We start from the raw sequence: 21,827 nt of genomic DNA on the forward strand, positions 1-21,827 counted from the left end.
GCTTTGAGGGCCGTGGTGGGTGATTTCAGAGGTCCAGAATGTCAGATAGGCTTATCTAGACCAGGAGATAGCAGCCTGCCCTGTCAGCTGCCCCCTACCCCACCTTCCTGCCTCCTGCTGTGCTCAGCTTCGGAAGGTCAGCAGCCACTTGTACCCCCCAAGCCTGGGCCACCCCCCGCTGGGAGCCACTGCAGAGGCAGAGGTGGGCAAGGGTCACCGTCAGGAACAAAAGGTATGCAGTGACCCTGCTGGATGCTCACAAAATACAGACATTTCCTCCTCACGAGATAACCCAACAGTTTTCACTTTATAGGCTGGCCCCATTCCTGCTGGTGACAAGAGTCCATGAGTCACTTCCTGCATGCATGTTTTTATGATGTACAAATCCCTTCTGGTCTGCACTGGTTATCTGTGATCACTGAGCAACCCCATGGAGGCTGGTAGAAAGAACCCTGGATCGGGAATCCAGGCTCGTCCTCAATGGTCCCCCAGGTCCTCTGTTTGACTGCGAGGCCCTCTCTTCACAGCCTGGCCCTGGGAGGCCGTTCTTTGTGGGTCTCCTCCTGCATCCATCTATTCTGCTCTGCCTGGCTCTCACCCTCTCCCCTCTCCCCACCCACACCTTCATTCCTCTTACACAGCAACACACTCTCCCTGGAATATATAGCTCTCTGCCTTGTGTTCCCTCAGTGAGGCCTAGCAAATTTCTTCTCATATGTCAAGCTCCAAATCATACCTTTTCTTCCAGGAAGCATTCTCGGATTGCTCCAGTCAGGCTCAGTCATTGCTTTTCTCTACTTCTGCAAAACAGTGTACGCACCTGTCTCATACACTTAGGATATTTATGAAAATAATGGCTAAGCATTTGCTGATCACTTATGATGTACTAGGCAGTGTTCTAAATACTTAACAAAGATTGCGTTAGTTAGTGCTCACAGCAACTCCGTGAGAGAGGGACCATCTTCATTTTACAGAGAACACTACTGAGGATCAGTGATTTAAGTAGCCTGCCCAAGGCCACAGAGCTAGTTGGTGGCTGACTGGTACCGAGACAAGTGCCTGGCACACAGCAGCTGCTCAAAAATTATTCACCTCATGAATGATTAAATAAGTTAATAAATACAGAAACAATGTTTCTGTCTCACAAACTGCTCAGAGCCACTTCTCATTCTTTCAAACCACCTCCCCTGTCAGGTGCCTAGCAAGGCACAGAACACTAGAAACATCTGCTGAAGGAATGAAAAAAAGCATATTGGACTCAACAGAGTCCAAATCCTGACAAAGCCACCCGCTAGCTTCAGATCAATAGCCTCAGGTTCCTGGGCCCCTCTATGTCACCTGTCAAATAGAGAGATGGTACACAACATCCTCTCAAAATACGTCCTTCTGACACTAGGTACATATAAAAGAAAAGACCAGATTTCGGATGATGGTAATTCCCATGTCAAACTTTGTATTGTATTGTTTTGTTTTGTTTTCCTTCTGGGCTGTTTTCCCCGAGGAACATTACACAACTGGATGTGACATTTGATCGGGGTACTACCCTGATGCAGAGACAATATATTAGTCCTACAAGAGTTAATTTGGCTTGATCCTTGGTTCACTCTATCCTTGGCAAAACAGGTCACACCCAAGGAAAGAATTATTAAGTGCCTGACAAAACCCTCATAACTAATCAATAATGAACCATGATCCCAAGTTAAATTATGCAACTGACACCTAAGCCACTGCTCTAATGACATTGTAGGTCCTTCTCCCTGTCCCCTGGCACCCCCACCAGAGGCTTTCTTCTCCAGACAGATGCTGGTCAATCTCCCCCAACCACCACTGCCAACATACATGCATGCATATATACGTACACACACACTCACACACACACACTCACATGCTTGTGAAATGTTAAAGCCCAGACCCACTCCAGATGGTGCTGAGACGTCCACAACAATGGAAAGGTGAGGGTTCTGGCTGAATTCCATTTATTTCTACTCTAACTGTGGCTAGCCAGGAGCTTGGCTATGTGCCTGATAACCTGACACACCTGTGCTATATGTCTTAGCATTAATGGTCATCCACGTGCATGCTAATACCCAGCATTTCTTGTTTGGCTAATGCTCAGCATAAACTACTAAACCCAAGGATACCTAAAAGAGGTGTGTGAGTGAGACAGTGTCTGTTCATGTTAGAAGAGAGAGAGGACCCATGTTCTGTGTTTTGTTTGACTCACACCAATACAAGCTCTAGGCTCTTAGAGCTGAGTATTAACCATGCACACAAATCCAATATGGTGAGAGACTATACCATAACCGGAATGCACATTAACAGTCCCTATAGAGGACACCTGTTATTTATCCATCTCACACCTCTATGACCTTGGGAACCTGCTCCTCCCTCATGTCAAGCATGTGATGCTTGAAAGGGCTACCAAAGACAGTAGCCAGTTCTCCTGGTTTGGGCACAATAATTGGTCCAGGGACAGCCCAATCAGAATCCTTCCCTGAGATTTTATTCAATATTGAGCAGGAGGAGAGAGAGTCTAGCCTTTGGGTCATAGAGCTATAAAGATATGAACTAGAGACCACCAACATGGAGAAAATCTGTTCACAGGATGTTAGAATGGAGCCAACATAGAGCAAAACGTCCAAGACATAGATGGAAGGAGAGAGGCTAGGAAAGACTGTCTGGACCTTCTTGTTTATACAAGTTAACGACTCCCTTTTGTGTTTAGCTTTGAGCTGGGTTTCTCAAGCGTGTGGTGCAAGTGACCTTACACAGTCAGAGCCGTACTTGGACCATATTTCCAAATGTGTTCCACGCTTCAGGATCTAGATAGTTCTTAGGAGATGGGCTACCACACATGTGAAAGGTCTTTATTGCTCCTCCTACGAGGCATAAAATTCCTGAGCAAGATGCACTCTCAACTCAGCATCGCTAACTACAGACGTTAGTGCTTTCCCTTTGTTAGCTCAGGCACCAGTGGTGACCTGCCAACCCCAAGAGTCCACAAGTACTCTTCTATTTCAACCCATCAAAGCTTGTAAAATAAGGCCTGGCCAGACAGGGAGAGGCAACCGACCGACTGGTGATTTTTGAAAAAAAGCACATCTCCTGGTGGTCGGGCCTCCATCACATCCCGGTGCTGGCTCATTCGCTCTGCAGGTCTGTCCTTGGATCACCAAGAGAGTCCTCTCAACAGCCAGAAACTGCTGGGTGCAGGAGGCCATGGCATTTCCTCATAGAATAAGGTCTCTGAAAACCTTCCTGAGAAAACACCTTGCAGCCCGGCCACCTGACTTCTATGGGACCTTTTCAAAAGAAAGCGGTCACATGCTGTTACTGAAAAGAGTGATGCTTTGAAAACAAACGGTGTCCCCCTCTCCAAGTCTGAAGAGCTTCCCAGTGATAGAGGAGCTGGGAAGTTACAGCAGCTAGGTGGGGGTAGCACCTCGGGGACCGGTCGCACCCCTTTCTCTCCTTTTTCTTTAACACTTCTGTCTCTGCTAGGAAGGGCTAAAGCTTGGCAGGTTATGGGCAGGCACTGCCTGGATGGCTAGAGCTCTGGGCTGAAGTTCTGGCCTGGTGGAATGCTCCTCCTATGCCCCATAAAGTCGCCCCAGGCTTGGAGGAACTTTGGCAGCTGTCCCCCCAGGGGCAGGGGAAAGCGACCGTATCCCACGGTACACTCAACAGCTCCTCATCACCAAAACAAAAACACAACAGTCCTGATCGCCATGGAGAGTTCAATCCTGTTGTCTGGGATTGGCACCAACTAAAATTCCAAGGGCTCTGGCTGAGCTACCTCCTGTGAGGTCTAAATACAGCATGCTCACTTTTAACCTAAACATACAGTCTGGACCACTGCCCGGGGCTGACAGCCCCCCAGGGCCAGCGGGAAGTCTTGACTTCTGGCTGCCCATTAAGCAATGGGCATCGCAGTGAGAGAAGAGATGTGATGCCCTGCTTATTTAGGCCACGTTCACCAATGTTGCCTATGGCCAAACAGTGGGGGAAGTAATCAGCTTGTGGAGGGTTAACTGCGAGTGTGACCCTGAGCACAGAAATGCATCCTGGGGAAGAGGGTGGGGGGAAGAAGGGAAAGAGAGAGGGAGAAAATGCCGTAAGGACCAAAGACCTATTTCTTAGCCAATTAAAGTCAAGGCATCTTTCTACAATGTTGGCTCCCCCGGGAATGGAATTTAGGGCGTAAGCTCTAGAATCAGACAGACCAAGGTTGCCTCCTTGTTATGTGATCTTGAGCAAGATAATTGACTTCTCGGTTTCCATAGCTCTAAAATGGACCACAGGACCATGGAGGTGTTCACTAAGACCATGTTTATAAAGTGCCTGGCACGCAGAAGTTGCTCAATAAATCATAGCTACTAGCAGTGGCAGTGGTAATAGGAGGAGGATAGTGCCAAGCATGCCTTTATTCTCTCTGCCATGGAGAGGACACAAGAAGAGTAGCTGAGGCCACCACGGTAAGACAGAGGCTCCCACCCAGGATAAGCTGTGCATGTACAGACCAAGGAAATCTTCAACAGAGCAAAACGCTAGCACACGCCCACACCTATTAAGAACCTTAGAATGGCAGGATGGCGACAGCTTCCCAAACTCCCGGCAAGCCAACCCGCGTGCCCCACAAGGGTAAGAAATCACAGGATTTTCCCTTACCTTGGTGTTCATACAGGACTTCCCTCGCTTATACTCCTTGTGGGATCCACGCTTGTCCAGTTTGTACCACAGGGCTTTGGCTTTCCAGGTGGTCACCTTGGACTTGAGCTTGGAATAAAAATTCCTGTGGTCCAGAGGGTCTAGGTCCAGGTGTCGTGTGAGGATGTTGAAGGCCTGGAGGGTGCCTTTGCACGTGGAAGCCTGGACAAAGTTCTCAAAAACCTGCCCGGCCTGGCTCTGCTTCTCGTCTTCGTTTTCCCCCATGTTTCAGGAGCTGTGTAGCACAGTGGTATGGAGAGGCTGGAGGAGAACACCATGAAGTACCTGGAGACACGTCACACCTGCAAAGGTAGGTGGAGGCAGAGGTGAGCTCCATGGCAATGCAGGCAGGGTGGGGGGAATGGGTGCTGAGAGGGAAAAATAAAATTCCTTTGGGATGTTAAGCATACTAAACATTAATACTTAATGCTAAACATAAACCATCTATAGAAAATGTACAATCATCCCTTCTGACCTGACAATGGTGTCTTGCTGGCAATCTCTTTCTCCCCCCACCCCCCACCCCCGCCAACACCCCACTCCTCTCGCTGGTTGTAAAGAACTACAGATTGCTCGGGGCGCCTGGGTGGCTCAGTTGGTTAAGCGACTGCCTTCGGCTCAGGTCATGATCCTGGAGTCCCGGGATCGAGTCCCGCATCGGGCTCCCTGCTCTGCAGGGAGTCTGCTTCTCCCTCTGACCCTCCTCCCTCTCATTCTCTCTGTCTCAAATAAATAAATAAAAATCTTTAAAAAAAAAAACCAAAAACTACAGATTGCTCAAAGATATGGCCTGGCTGATGTCAGCATTACCTGGTCAATCTTGCTATGAGCTAGATAGTTCTAGAAATAATAACTAGTAAGGGGGGGGGGAACAAAGCAGAGAAGCGTACTAGATTTTGTGAGCACCACTGAAAACCTTTAATTCGTGGTGCTGTAAATTAGTTGACTAATATTAGTGTAATCTAAGCACAGAACAGTGCACAGACCAAAACATTCAAAGCACGTGCCTCCCTAGATTTCATGGCCTTCCCACCTATCCTAAGACACCAAACTTGAAAGTCTTCCTCCATTAGCTACTACAGGGCAGGTCCTTCCCCCATACAGACGACAAACGGCAACTTCTCGAAACTTCTCTCTACCTCCTCATATCTGCTGCAAGCACGGCATCCACCTCAGTCAGACAGACAAAAAGACACAGACACACACGGGTCTCCTCCCCACACACAAAAGGAGTCTGTGCTTTGTTAGCCCAAGCTGTGAGCTATTTGGAACAAATGCTCAGGCCAACAGAAGGAAAAATGCGATGGGTATTCATTCACATCACGAAAATAGTTCGCCTGGGTTTTGGCCATCGGCCTGTCTCTCTGCACCACTTTAACCTTAGGCATTTCTTAGGGAAATCACTCAAGTTTCAAAGGAACAAAAATAAGTTAGGGTTGATTTTCCAAAGCAATGGCTATTTTTCCAGAATCCAAAGCTAGTGCAAGAAGACAAGCATAGAGGAACTAGGGCTGCACAGCTGTCCGGAGGGCTCGAGAGGGTCGGTAAACAAGAGGATACGGCATACCAAGCTCCCCCAGACAGAGGCCTGGCGGGAGGAGGTCAGCAAACACAGAGACAAGGCCCTTGGGCTGGGTGGCTTCCCACTCTCCAGACAGAAACACTATTGTGGGTGCATCTGGATTGTGGGCTGGCCGTATAATACTAAAAGCAGAGAACGGTGTTTGCTTTCTTCCTTCATCCTTTACTCATCCATTCAGCAACAATTACTGGTGCCTAAGCAAGAGCCATGCATCACCCTAGGTCCTGGGGATGCAGAGATGGGGCCTAGTGAGGAAGACAGGTGTATAAAGAGTTGATTATAAGACAACAGGCAAGCACTTTTAAAAGATGAACATGGTGCATGGAAGCCACATAAGGAGGTGTCCAACAGAGCCTAGAGGTGTCCAGAGGAGCCACAGGGCGGAGGGGGGCTGGGATGCCCAAAACACTACAATTTTAGGAACAAGGTGAATTTCATTAGAAGACCAGGGAATAGAAGTTCTCAGGCAAAAGAACATCATACAGGCGTGAGTCTGGAAAGAGCCAGGACAGCTGCAGAATGAGAGCAAGTCCAAGGCATCTAGAGTTCCAAACTCATGACAAGAGGTGATGAGCGCATCCAGGGCAGATCACGGAGGGGATCTGGCTTCTCCCGTGGGCTGCGGGGTGCAGGAGATAGAGCAGCGGGCCGAGAGGAGTCTCTGCACAGAGGAGGTGGCGGAGATGCATGGGAGAGGGAGGCGGCCATGAACAAAGCCACCAGGAGAGCCCCAGGAGAGCGCCCCCCACACACACACGAAGGCTGTACGGCAGCCCCATGGGCACCAGCTGCAGGGAGCAGCCGGCTGGGGGCAGACACCCAGACGCTGCTGGCCGAGGGGGCACCGGCAACAGCATGGGACCCCTCCCCTTCCTCCCCTCCACCCCAGCAGTCTCCAACGGGCCTGGCACTGTGCTCAGCTGAAGGCCCATTCCCTGCTCCAGGCCTAGCCAAGTTCCAGTCTTCAGCCAGGCCCCTGTCCTCCAGGAGCACTGACCTGGCGGCTCTGTTCCCCGCACCTCAGCAAAGCCAGAAAACGTGGAGAGCGGGGCCTGTGCTTTGCCAGGTGCCAATAAGACATGGATTCCCTCCTGGAGGCTCTCTCGGCTCCTCAAACCTCTGCAGTGCTCACCTCAGCATCGCTCACATAAACATGGCCTCCTACTGTTTCATCAACTCTCCCCTAGGTACAGGACTTGCCACCCAGAGAGCATAAACAGCAAGACCCGTTTTCGAAGGAGCATCCTTGGTCTCTATCTTTGGAGGCACTCTGCGCCCAGCGCTGAACAAAGGATGCGGTCGCTGACTGAGAGATCCACAGCTACTTGAATTCTGCTGCCCTCCTGCAGTCCGTTCTGGGGACGGGCAGGTGGGTTCAGAGAAAGCCACAGGCTTCAGGGCGAGTGGAGCCCAAGTCCAAAGCTCGGTTTGGCCCCTGGCTGCCCTCGTGGCCTCACACGAGCCACAGAAGCGCTGAGCCTCAGTTTCTTCTTTTGTAAGAGACGTGATAATGTCCATCTTGCGGGGTGGTTGTGCAGAGCAAGAGAGGTGTGTGGTGGCAAGCCCAGCCCTGGGAGGTGCCTGGCAGAGGTGAAAATGGGTGCTGCATCCCTCACGTGGGGCAGATTTGTGTCTGCGGAATGTACCGGTTTGGAAAAATACTTCTGTAAATCAATTCTTCAAGTTGCCAACTCCTCCCTGTCTAAAATGGTGAACTGGTCAGAGATATCAAGCCAAACCTGACTCCCAGAGAATCATTTACGAACTGGAAGAACCTGTCTCCTTCCAGCTCCAGCTGCCGCCCCTCCTCCCCGCAAAGGAAAATGAACAACTTGATCTTAGGGCTCTAGTGGAGAGCCAAAGGTGGTGCAGAGGGTGCTCGCTGGGCGTGGGGGCTCCAGGAGCTCTCTCTTATCTAGAGGGAGCTACCTGGGGCGGTGGGGGTGGTGGAGAGAGATGGCAGGACAGCAGAGAGCACCACCTTTGGCCTATCCCAGCAGCTCGTACCAGCCTCAGACCTGCCTCCCCGCTCTGAAGGGTCTGGTCTCAACCTGTAAAATCAGCTTTCCAGTTGAAGTCAAAGACCTTAAAAATGACTCTCACATCCATGCAGGCTATGTTTCCTCCAGAAGAGCCTCAGAGTGTTTAGAGTCTGCCAGACGAGGGTGTGAACCTGGTCTCACGCACCAGCGAGGCACGTGACATATCTCCGCCTGTTTCCTCATCTGCAGAATGAGATGATCATACTCGCTTCATAGGGCCGTAAGGAATGAACTCCATCATGGATGTGACGTATTTAGCACCTGGCAGCTACATGATAACCAGCAGTAATTATGATTCCTCAAATGGCCCAAACGTCATCAAACCAGAAGGATGGGGCCAGATGCCCAGGTCAAGGAATTATCTGTACTTTAAAACTAGAAGCCATGGGCTTTCAACTTAGAAGATGTGGGTTCAAATCCACTTCCTAGCTGTGTCGCCTTGGACAACTCATTTAATTTCTGAGATTTCAGTTCCCTCAAATATAGAGTGGGGAAGGAGGTTTCCATAATGAACTGAAAACGTCCTTGGTACAAGGAAGTTCTGTTAATGAACTAGAAAGGCCGACTTGGAAGGGCTCTGGGAGTCTGTGTCTGAGCTCCAAGCCCCTTTCCAGTGACTAGAGTGGAATTCTTCTGGTAGATACTCTTTCTCCTTCCCCAAAAGAAACTCAAGGATTGGTTAAATCAGAGGATCCTGGGTAGTAGCTCTTGTTAAAATTTTCCTTGTCAACCACCACCCAGCTGTTGCTTTTTAGAGTTTGATACGAAATATAAATAAAACCACCCAGAAATATGAAAGGTTTCTGCATTTTCTGGGAAGAAACAAGACGTGATGCTTTAGTTTCCAAGAATAGCCTTGAAGCAATTTGTTTTTTGCCAACTGGAGTCCCTTATTTGTGGTTCTGCCTGTGTGACTTTGTGAGTCACAAAGCCAACCCCCTTTCCCTGCCCCCGGCTGCTACAAATTAAAAAACCTCAGGGCCTCCAATTGCTGGCAACAGCATGAGGAACGGGCTTGGTCCAGGGCATCTGGGAGACAAGTTCAAGGTTGACACAGAGCCCCTAAATCCTCTCAAATGAGAGAAGGAACCTCCTGGCTGAAGAGCTTCCAGTGCACTCATATTTAGGAACCCTCCCCCCGCTTCTGTCTTCCCTGGGCCTCATCACCTGCCAAACGGCATCAAACAGGGTGACCAGGTGGTGGATAAATGACAGAGTTCTATAAAAACTTGAGCGCCGGAGGGACACCAGGCAGAATCTTCTCACAAAGCAGCAGTTTGGCCCAGAAGAAAAGCTCAGCCCTCAACCACACCCTCAAAGCTCAAAGGCAATGTCTCAAGGTAAACTGAATCTAAAGATGAACTTCTTGGGGTGGGGGGGGTGAAACAGGGGAAGGGGATTAGGAGATATATACTTCCAATTATAAAGTCAGTCACAGGGATGAAAAGGACAGCATGGGAAACAGAGTCAATAATACTGTAATAACTTCGTACGGCCACAGATGGTAACTACACCTGTGTGATGCACGCCGGAAGCCAATACATCATGTCCACTTGTACTTGAGTTAAGTAAGTAGATCCAGTAAGAACTAGACAATAAAAACCAGACCCCCCCTTGCCATGGACACTGCCAAGCTCCCCATTCAGACTTACCATCTCCCAGGTACCCCGCAATGAGCCCCCTGGCAGGGCCAGTTTCCTAGGCAATGAAATGAGGCTGTTCACCCCCCAAGCACTCACAGGGTGGTCAGAAGAACTAGAAGCCCCAGCTCCGAGCCTCACGCACAGAAGACCCTCAGTCACAGCAACCTGCCCCCAACACTGAGGTGAGGCTAGAGGCAGCCAGGGAAAGGCCTCCCACATATACTGCATCTCTGCAGAGCCCAGGCTCACAGAGATGCCTGCAGGCCTCATCTTCTCACCTGGCCGGGCTTTCCACCTACAAGGACATACAGCAACCAACTTGAACCAAGAGGGGCATCTCCCAGGTTTGGGAAGGAACTACAAGGGCCCCCTTGTCCTTGTCATTTCCTTCCAGCCAGGGGTCCGCAGCCTTCCCTTGCTCCCCTCCCCAGATGGAGAGCACACTGCCTCCTCTGAATGGAGACTAATTCGTCTTAGTCACTCCCCAGGATGATCAATCCTGTCTGTCCATAGGCTTCTTTCTGTTCCTGATTTTAACCCCAGAGATCGCCCACAGGAAGTCAAAGCCCTTCCTTCCACGCAGGCTCAACCCACACATGCACTTTTCAGACACACGCCATCTGGAGCCCTGCTAGGAAAGGCTCAGGAAAATGCATCCAGGAGACACACTGTGAGAGCCCAAACAAGTTCCCAGCCTGCCACAAGGGCCTAGATACTATCCTCTGTCTACACTGCCCCAGGCAGGGAGCTCAGGCCCTGCCTTCTATGCAGCTCCCCCACTGAGAGCCGGAGGCCACTGGGGCTCCTGCCCTTCCAGCCCCAGCCCTCTCCTTACTCTTTCAACAGCAACTTGACTCCATTGGTCTGGCGTGAAGTGACCGCACACACTCCCACTTCCTCACCTCCATCCACTTCTTCCTGGAATCTCGGTAACACATCCTTCCCCACTCCCATGAGCCGGACTCCTGTATGCTGACCAGTCATGATGCCAGGAAGAGGCCCATGTGACCAGAGGCCCACAGCAGGCCAGAGGCTTCCACCAGCATTATCCTACGGAGCCGTTACAAGTCTGCAGTGGGGTGGTGGTCTTCTTTCCTCTGTTTCTGCTCTCTGCAACAAGGGCTTTGGGGGGCAGGGGCAAGGGGTCACTCCAGAACTCGCCCACCTTGATTTTCTATAAAGTAAGTGTAAGTTAGCCACATGTGCTTCCTATTGTGTGTGTCTGTGTGTGTACACATATGTACGTGTGCATGTGCTTATATGTATGTGCAGGTGTTTATATACATATGTATGCATATGCATTATGTGTGGATGCGTATGTATGCATGTGCATTGTGTGGATGCATGCGTATTGTGTGTGTATGTATGTACACACGTCCCTATTTTAAATATTTTTCAATAGGGATTTCTAGCCAGGGCTCCACACCTCCGCTCGGACCACTATGCCGCTCTTCAAGGACCTTCCAAGAGACGCAAAGCCTCTGAGGTGGGCAGAACTTCAGCCTGGGCATGAGGAGTCTGGGCCCGCCCTTCACACCACCTCATGAGGACACCAAAGGCGGCGTGGCTCAGCAGCTGACAGCACACCAGACACTGTCCCAGACAATTACATCTGTGATCTCATTTACCCCTCCTTCTTTGGCAGAAGAAAAGGCAGATGACAGAGTAACCTCCTTGGTATCCCACAGGCAACGACTAGGGATGCTGTGAAAGGGGCCCAGTTCCAGCTCACTTCAAAATCCACACTTAGTCACCAACTGATCGGCGCCATGTAGAGAGAACTAGTACGGCCTCCCTTTGCCAAAGCCACTGGATACAGCAAATGGGTCCAGCCCTGGAGTCTCTGAAGATCTTTCAGGCTCTGAGTGTCTACACATGTCAACAAAGGGCACGGTCTCATAAGTTACGGTGCAGCCAAATAATAAAGTATTAGACAATCCTTTAAAAATAATATTTAGGGCGCCTGGGTGGCTCAGTTGGTTAAGCGACTGCCTTCGGCTCAGGTCATGGTCCCGGAGTCCTGGGATCGAGTCCCACATCGGGCTCCTGGCTCAGCGGGGAGCCTGCTTCTCCCTCTGACCCTCTCCCCTCTCATGCTGTTTCTCTCTCTCTCTCAAACAAATAAATAAATAAAATCTTTAAAAAATAAATAAATAAATAAATAAATAAATAAAAATAATATTTAGAAAGACATTTAATCCATGGGGAAATGTTTATGCCCTAATGCAGAGTAAGGAGAGCAGAATACAATTTCAGGTGCTCAGTGGGATTCCAGTTCCATAAAGCAGTATCTATAGAAGAGGAAAAACAAGCCAAATGTGAACAGTGTGTTCGTGTGTGTGTGTGTGTGTGTGTAAGAAAGAGAGAGAGAGAGAGATGGTCTTTCACATGACTTCTATTTTTAGCTTCACACTTCCTGCATATCCCAAATATTTTACCAGGAGTGTGTACAACTTATACAAGGCCCTCCTGTACACACATCCCAAGTCCAGGAGTCTTCAGTCCCTGACTCGCCCATGGGTCCTGACAGCAGGAGAAGGGCTTCGGGAATCATATTTTCCTCAGGTCAGCAAGTGCCTGCAGGCCTCCACCACACCAGCAGCACGCTTTTTCTCCAGAAAAGAGAGAGCGCGGGCACCATCCTCACCTGATGAATGGGCTTGCATTCCAGCAGGTGAGGGATGAGGCCCCAAGGCTGCATTCCCCCCCTCCCCTGCTCTCTGGACCTCAGGCCTCTTTCCAAGAAGACACCTTTGCCCCCATCTCCTGCTGGGCCTGCAGGATGCCTTGCCCATGAACCCACAAGGAGGAAACCTACATACCTGGTTATGGGCCAAGAGGTAACAAAATTACATGTATCTCAACACACACACTGGGCTCATCTTACCAACAAAAACTTAGTCTATTCTGCATGTGCCCTGGATCACCTTGGTCACATGCTGGGTGCCCAGGAATACTGTGAACTCTCAATTTCGATTTCCAGGAGGCCCTCCTATTTCAGAACTTAGTGCGGGTGCGGAGAATAAGCAAATTCAGAGACAGAAGGTAGAAGGGTAGATGCCAGGGGCTGGGGGAAGAGAGGAGTGGGGAGTTAGTGTTTGAGGGGTACAGACTTTGAATCTGAGAAGATAAAAAGGTTCTGGAGGTAGACGGTAGTGATGGCTGGACAACATCGTGAGCGTACTTAATGCCACTGAGCAGCTCGACACTTAACAATGGTTAAAATGGTAAGTTTTACGTTATGTATATTTTCCCATAAAAATAAGAAAAAATAAAATGCATTAAAAAAAAAAAACCATCATTACCGCCTAATAGTAGGAGCTGTCCAAGGCCAGAGTACAGAATTTGTGGCCTAATTAACATTGAAGTTTATTTTCTAAAATACTTTTGAATTAAAACATAATAAGCAAAATAAATCATTAGGCTAATAAAAGAATCTTGTTCAGTGAAATAACTTTTAACCTTTTTTTTTTTTTTTTTTTTTTTTGTAAAGTCAACTAGGCTTTTCTCATTCTTCCTTCCAAATCTTATTTGACTCCAGAAAGCCTATGGAAGCTCAGCCCTGACAAGTTGTAATATTTATCTCTTGTTCTGCCTTCCCCCGGCAACCACCACCGATATCTCCGCCCCCATATACCTGGGCACCTGTGAAATTTCCTTCAACACCCAGCTCCCCGGTCTTGGCTCCCTGAGCCTGCCACACATCTCCGGGGGAGAACGAACGCACCTGCGTTCTGACCGTCCCAGGCAGGGGTGCCAGCAGACTGCAGTTCTGTGAGATCAGGGAACATTCTTCCCTGCAGTGTACAGATTCCCTAAAAGTTCCCTGACGACAGGGCCAGATCAGCTCAGATGGGTTGGGCATGCCATCATGCTCGAATGAATGGAAACCATGGCCGTGTCATTAGATGAGACTCCTGTCCCTCAAAGTCAGGGCCGGGCCTATTTTTCATTGGCTAGCATCAATTTCAGGGACACTGGGTAAGGATCCTTTTGAAGAATCCTGTTGTAAGACAGAGAAGTTTCCCCATTTCAAAAAACATTAAGTCCGATACATCACACAGCCTACTTGGTGTTCTCAAGCAGGGTATGTGAGCAAATCCTCACCCTACTAACTCCTAGTTAACTAACTTCAAGGCCCCTCTCCTCCAGATACTCTAGCTCCCTAGCCCCAAATGGGTCGGATCCCTCCCAGGGCATCCTGTACTTGCCTCGATTATAGCAAGTTCCTCTGTGAATTTTTTACTTCCCTACTCCCAGTTCCTAGTACGAGACCCTCTGTATATGGTATGTGCTAAATGAACGAATGCCTATTCAAACCTTGGGAACATAAGAATTGTTGACACTAAATGAGCATCTATGAAGGCTTGGGCAATGTGTTAAAAGCTTCATATGTATTAAAGAAGTTAATCATTGTCACAGAGCCAGGCATTGTTAGACACTACTGTTATCCCTATTTTTCAGAGAATCGGGAGCGTTAGCCAATGGCCTGAGGTCACACGGCCAGAAGTGGTGAAGCTGTAAGGTGAAGCCCCATAGCCAGAGTTCAGAACCCACATCCTTAACCACTATACCCATAGTGCTCCCACACAAAGCGGATGGAACATAAAAGGTATAGAAGTCCTGCCCTGCACACCACAGCAGAGACGTAATCTCTGGTCTTGGCCGAGGACCCCTCTTCTTCCATCAAACTCCAAAATGCTACGATCTGGATAATGAAATCTCGATGCACCATCAGACCAATGCACCCTCAGTGGCTAACCTGCTGACGAAAACTCAGCTGAGAGCTCACTTTTCAGGCTTCAGTGGATACGGCAGAGACAGGCTAGCTGATCACTAGATGCATCGCTCCCTCCTCCGGGGCCCTTCCCTGCAGCCGTGAGCCCTCCTGACCAGTTCTAGGTAATGGGCTGTGAGCAGAAGTGATGTACACAACTTCTGGGAACGCCCCGTAGGAACCTCCCCTGGGGGCCCTCCATGCTCTTCCACTTCTGCCAGAGCACAGCAGCCTTGGAAACCACAGGAGGAAGACAGCCCAGCCAGCCTTGAGAAGGGAGGAGCCAGATTCCCTGGGTGCCCACCTGTGGGAAAGCCCTCTGTGACCAGGAACATTTAGACTTCGCATACGTGAGACATGAACTTCAAGTGTGGGACGTCATCGAGAACCGAGGGTTTTTCTGCTAGGCAGGAAGCGTGGAGTTAAACCACAGTGTGGTAGGCGTGTCGAATTGGGCTTGTGTCAGAAAGCTTTCTCTCCCGGTAACACTGTTGGTCACAGGGGAGTGACCACCTGAGAGGCATCTCTCACTACCACCATTGTTGTGGAGGTCAACTTCCAAAATAACCAGTTCTGCCATTTTATAAAGCTGACTTTCCATTAGGACCTCAATATTCTGGAAAAGTTGCTAGACCCTCAGAGTAAGCCTGCCCACCTCTCCATTTAAGTCCCTCCCCCCCCCCCCCGCCCATCTATACCCTGTACTGAAAATCCACCGCCCTTCCCTAAATGAGAATGGACTAGGACAGGAGAACAGGACAGAGAGCTAGTCATTTCCTTGGTTTCAATGATCTCCTCCCCACCCCCGCCGCCGGCCCCAACAGCCCTCAGCTCCTGAGGCCCCTGAGGCCCCTGAAAGCTGATGTGGTAACTTCATGGACTCTGGACCACTGAGCACTCCCTTGAACATAAACAACGAAGTCTCTGTGAAATTTAAATGAGGTGCCTCATGGCTCACGCTCATGGATGTGCTAAGCGTTATTCCGGCACCTGCAGGGGGATGACTCCCATCACCTCAAGGTCAAAGCAGCGCAAACCAAAGCAAGGCAGAAATTGGTGCATTTTCACACAAATAGAAAAGGTAGCTCATTCCTTTTAATCTAACTTACATGGGACGCGAGAGCTAAAAGCATAGTTTCCACCAACTCTTTGCCTAGCATGTCCTTAAGGCCACTCCCCGGATGAACTTTTGTATCGGGTTGGCATCGCATCCCCTGACGTGCTGAATTAGGTCTCAGGGACTTGGACCCCAGTAATTGGTCTGGAGGACAGACACAGATGCTGGGGAGGAGACAGAAATCCTAGCAAAATGAACATGAAAAGGATTTCTCAACAATGCCTGCTCCCTCTGCCCACGGCTCCTCAACCAGGAGCCTGGGACGACCGCAGAGCAGTCCTGGCCCTGAGAAGCTCACAGCCCAGCAGTGTCTCACGGAGTCTGTCTTCCAAAGGCCCCAGATTTTAAAGAGTTGTGCCAAGTGACCACATTTGTCAAGCCAAAAAAAAAAATTTTTTTTCATTGCCTGACAAAAGTTTTGTGTTTCTGTTGTTGTTGCTGTTGTGTGAATTTATCAACATGAAGTCAGTCTCAAAAATGTGCACAAACTCAATCATAGTTAGGTCTATATCGCTATCACCGGAGGAAACAAAATTGCACTCTGCCCCCGCCCACACACTTCGCAGCCTAGGTTGCTGCAACGTCCCCTCCCTCACCTCCACCTCCCCCTGCACCCACCACAGGCTGGTTCCCACTCACACACAGAGTCTGGTCCAGGCCTCACACCCAAGGCTGTCACACCAATCCCATCATCACACCTGGGAACCTATCTTGCTCACTGTTGCTCCTATTTTCAGCCTCTGCAGACTCATCTCTCTCTAAATGCCCCTGAGATTTTGCTGTGTCCCAAGGTTCTGATCTTCACTCTCCTCTCACCCTCAAGGACCTAGACGCTCCTATAGTTTGATCAATATCTACGTCCTGATGACCCATCAAGCTATCCCTCCATGGGATCTGCTGCACTCCGGGCCCATAAGCCAGCCGCAGTGACTCCCATAAAGACACCTCAGGTGTAGTCAGTTTACCTCCCCTGTCCCTCCCCTGCACGCCCAAACTCAGTGAACAGCACCATCTACATCCAGACCTTCGTACCAAACCATTAGAGTCCCCCCTTCCCTGCCCCTCTCCCTCACCTCCCAGGCGTCCATCACCCAGTCCTGCCTCCCCAAGAGCCCCATCCACTACTGCCTGCCTTCCTCTCTGCTCTCACCGAAACCCTCAAAATGTCCTCATAAAGCCCTTCCTGCTTCCAGATCACCTCCCTCCAACCCACCAGCCTACTTCTCAAGCTGCCACCAAAGACACCTTTACACCGAAAACACACACTTGGTCAGGTTCTGTTCCTGTTTCAAATCCTTCAGCGCCTCCCCGCGCCCCCCCTCCCCCGGAAATCTCCAGGGCCAAGTCCGAATGTCCTAGCAGAGCAAAACAGAATCCACCTTCCTGATTTCCCCCTTGCCTGCCCCCAACTGCTCCCCCCTTCCCTTGTACTCTTGACTTACTGAGCCACTGCAGCTCCTGATAAACTGGACTCTCTTCCACGGCTCCCTGCCAGTGCCTTAGCTCCTACTACTTCGTCTAGCATGCCCATGCGGCATCTGCTTACTCAGTGAAGACCCAGCAGGCTCTAGCGCTGGAACACCGAAGCTAGCAGGGTACCAGGGGTCCCAGTTTGAACCCTGGAGTCAGGCAGACTTGTTACAAACATAACCCACCACTGCCTAGATGCGTGAACCTGGATGACTTACCTAACCTCTTTGAACCTCAGTTCCCCCATCCATAAAATGGGGATAATAATAGTTCTGACCCCACTGGGCTACATGAGGATGAAACACAATGATGCCCGGCTAGGCAATCTTCTAGACAGCACTGTTGTTCTTTGAAGTCGTACCTGGACTTCCCCTCAACACCTTTCCCACTTCGTACTCTGTGGAGGTTCCAACGATGGTTTCCTACTTTCTGTTGCACTTGATCCACTCACAGGGCTGCCCTCCTCCTTGCACTGCGAGCTCTCCAGCGCACGGCCCACAGCCTGGCCCTTGTGCCTCTGGGGACGGTAGATGCCCAACAACCACTGCTTATGGGTAAAATACAAGCAAGAGCGGCTACAAAATCCAGGCTCTGTGGTGGCTTGAGGGGTGACTGCCCTTTGTCTCATGACCACCAGAATGACTGCAGGGGCCTCCTACCTAGCCTCTACTTCCCATCATTCCAGCACCACCCCCACACTGTTCCCAAAGCCCTCGGGGCTCCCTACACCCCTCTGTGGAAGTCCACACTCCCTTGATGGGCTCCCCAGGTCCTCCGTGCAACCCCCATTTCCTTATTAGGCTTGATTCCCAGAGGTTTTCATGCTTCCGTGGCTGCGTCTGATAGGCGGGCCCCTGGAGCGCCCCAAACCCAGCCTCTGCTCCAACCGTACCCATCCTCTGGAGCAGGGTGGGCCCCATGGCACGAAGGCTTACTACGCGCTGGGTCCCAAAAGAATGTCACAGTCTATTCGGGGGATCAAATTTAAATAATAATTACTGCCATGATACCAAGACATGTGGACACACAGACGGGATGGAGTGACTGATAGCGTGACCAGCAGCCTGCAGAAAAGCCCTAAGCTGTGGCATCAGAGCTGGGTCTTCAGGGAGGAGCTAGAGTGTTCGGGCACCAAAGCTGCCCTGCCACCTTACTGACCTTCCATTCCTGTGCTTTCTTTTCAATCCTGGAGTCCATGCCAGAGGCCACCAAACCTGGCTGCACCGCAGATTTACCAGGAAGGGTCCAAAAATACAGCTTCCTGGGCCCACTCCCCAACAGAACTGATATAGCCGGAGGGCCAAGGGGGAAGATGCTTTTAGCTCCCCAGGGAATGCGTGGCCCAAAGCCAGGTCTGGGAGTCACTAACCACATCGGGTTCCACTCGTTACATTTACGGAGAACCTGTGTTGTAGGTGAAGAAGCTCTGTCCTCCAGCTTCTGAGAAATTGCCATCTGGGAGGGGTGCCGGAAGCGGGGTGGGGGTAGACAAACAGTCACAACACAGGATTTCTGGGGCATAGGCCAGACTATCTGACACTTCATCTAGCCTTGAATCCAACACATTTTTTTGTGCATTAATCTTGTCTGGACAATTAATATATAAACTTAAGGAAAAGGCCACTGTCTTTTGTTTTTTGGTGTCTTTCCCTATTTCCCAGAGTACTCAGCTTAGTTCTAAGTACACAATTGGCATTCAATCAATGTTAAAGATTCAAATAATTTGACTTTTCATATCATGCCCCTTTTTGACTAATTCAGCCATTAAGTCGTTTATTCATTTTTACCTTTATAATTTCAGTGTCAATGTGTTGTCCACTCCTGGGAGGTAGCTAGTACATGTTCGTTGAATAAGTGAACATCTACCAGTACAAATCTGTTTCAGGAGGAACGGAAGAGCTGATGTTGTACCACCTTCAGAGATAGCTTTTAAAAGACTTCCAAAATTTTTCATTTGAATTATAGACCTTTCATCTCAGAATCAGTTTCCCGGTATGTAATTAGACTGCTTTGTTGTTTTTACTGTCATGAATGTCATTAGCAATGTAAATAACACCTCCCCGGACTTCGGCAGCCGGCTGGCCTCGGTGTGGGTGTGCCCAGGGCAGGGGAAGGGGAGATGCCTGCCCATTCTGTCCATGAGGCCGTCCCCCCAGCTAGCAGTTGGGCCGGCCACACTCTCACCCCAGTCTCCATACAGGGGCCTGTAAACTGCGTTCAGCTTTTATGAGCAGGTATGCAGCCCTGTATGGGCAAGTCAGCCCTGCCTGAGTCAGAAAGCCCCACGGACTGTCCAAACCCTACCCGCATGTCAACACGCTTGAGAAGCGGGCTCTGTGATTTAAACGTGAAGTCCCCTGTGCTGTAGAGAAGCTGCATGATGAAACAGGGACACCCAGCAGGAGGTTCTTACGTGGGACAGCCAGCCAAGTGGGAGCGGGCTGGGCAAGCGGGGGTAGCCAGCAGAATGGACAGGCTCTGCTTCCCTGGGCCCAGCATGGCCAGTGGTTTCTTGTTATTATTGTGGTTTGTTTGTGTATTTGTTTTAAGACCTGAAAACAAGACTCGCATCTTGAGTAGGGAACCTTTTGGATGTGGCTCAAAGATCATCCTGCCCTCCCTCTAGGCCCAGTCTAGAGATGGGAGATCTGTAAATCCCTGTGCACCAAGGACCGGAGGGAATTTTCCTTGAGTGCATGCTGGATCGTGGAAAGCACTCGGGCAACTCAGTCTGAGGCCTGTTCACTTCCTTTTTGCTTCTGCTGGAAAATCTCAGGATTTACTTCCTGGCTATTTATTTGTTCCTATCTTCCCCACAGACACTGATGACGATGTGCCAGGCAAATGAACACCACTGAAAAGTTCTCAGGTGGGACCTTCGGGGGGGGATGGGGGGAGGTGAACGGGTCAGAGACAGAGTTAGAAAGCTCTGCGAAAGTGTCTCCACTTCAGCAGGACCCACCGAGGGGGTTCTCTGTCCAAGTCAAATACACTGTTATCAAGAGGCAGTTCATGCGTCTGAGCGGAAGACAGAAAGACAGTTTTGTCCATTTCCTCACTGTGCAGAGAAACTGAGGTCTCCTGGGAACTGTTTTCCCAAAAGCTGTATAAAACCAATGAAGTTTCCAGGCAGTAAATGCAGAAAGGCCTCTCTGATAAGACAGGGCAGAACCATTCCCGAAGAGACACTCAGTTGCTGAGCCGGCCTCTGAGGAGCTTACTGACTTGCCGGGTTGTACTGTGTCATTGGTAGCAGCCGCGAGGCTGGTGCTGAGGGCAACGTGGACCCGTGTGGGTGGGCGGCACAGCTCTGAGGACACAGACGCCCCACGCTCCTGGTGACATGCGAAGGCCTTGTTCCTGTGAGCTCAGAGATGCCACTCCCCATTCAGTGGTCAGGGTGCCCCTCACTGACCCACAGCCCAACAGACAGCAGTGCAGGGGAGAAGCCCACGGTGGGACCACGCTGGTGAATTTTCTGTGGAGGTTTGGGAGACGGTGGCCCACCATCCCAACGTAAGAAATTTGGGCTGGCTGAATGAGGATGCTGGACTCCTCTCTTGGTGTTTGGACTTACGTTCTGAAAAACACATTCACCAAAATAAGCAGCAACCGTCTGAAAGGATCTTCTCTCTTTCTTTATAAAAAGAAAGCAAAACCCAGGGGTTACAAAGGAGACTGTGATGTGGGACCGAGAAGCCCTTGACTCCAAATTCACTAGCCTCCTCCCAGCAAAGGACAAGTCAGGCTCAAAGCTGTGTTTCCCAAACGGATTTCCTGAGGCAGATCTCAGGGAGGATTCATCCACAAGGAGAGAGGCCAGGGCTCCTGAAGGGCTCTCTTTCTCCACCAGGACTCTTCCCACTCTACAGAGCTGATATTTTTGAAGATTCTGGCTCTCTCTTATGGCAAGTCATCCACTTCCTGGATCCTTGTGCCTTGTAAATATCATCCTTAAAAACAGCTATATCTTTTCATTGGTCTTTATTTTTAAGTAGCCTTCTCACCCCACAGCCCAGCTCCTGCGGAACGATTGTGTGGCCCTGTCTGGAATGCAACACGGTCCCTGGAGAGACAGTCTGCACATAAACTCACAAGGGTGTTTGTTATCAGCTTATTTGGCAAGAGGAATCAGAGACATTTTGAACATGAGCTGCCAGGGTGGCGGGTCCCACCCGGATGTCTTCGCCCCATCAGTAAACACCTTCGCCGGCACGTGAGACACAGGACCCGGAAAATGGACACACACTGTCTGAAAACAAGCCCCACACACGTCTCTACAGAGAAAGGTACTTCAGATGCCTAGAGAATTCATATCGGGAGAATCTTTGCTGGTCCCTACGGATGTTTCTTTCAACAATGCTCACATAATTAGCAAGTCTGGTGTCAAACCCCCTCCCTCCTCCCCTAGTTTCTCTCTCAACTAAAGGCCCCACTCCTTTCACCCTCAGCTAAGAAGAAAACACGCACATAACTCTGCCTTACTCAC

At 50.1% G+C, this 21,827-nt stretch overlaps 1 protein-coding gene across 3 annotated transcripts in view; it reads right to left on the reverse strand.

Moving 5' to 3' along the window:
- The window catches only part of MICAL2 (microtubule associated monooxygenase, calponin and LIM domain containing 2), a 137,478-nt gene that overhangs the window by 85,246 nt on the left and 30,405 nt on the right, over positions 1-21,827 (reverse strand). For all 3 annotated transcript variants that reach the window (XM_034995503.1, XM_034995502.1, XM_034995505.1), the window contains exon 2: positions 4,669-5,009. In XM_034995503.1, the coding sequence (XP_034851394.1) occupies positions 4,669-4,932 (264 nt within the window). In that variant the 5' untranslated portion in view covers positions 4,933-5,009. The remainder of the gene's footprint in view (positions 1-4,668; positions 5,010-21,827) is intronic.

The sequence above is a fragment of the Mirounga leonina genome, unplaced genomic scaffold (assembly GCF_011800145.1).
Source record: "Mirounga leonina isolate KUSES-001 unplaced genomic scaffold, KU_Mleo_1.0 Mir_92, whole genome shotgun sequence".
NCBI lineage: Eukaryota > Metazoa > Chordata > Mammalia > Carnivora > Phocidae > Mirounga > Mirounga leonina.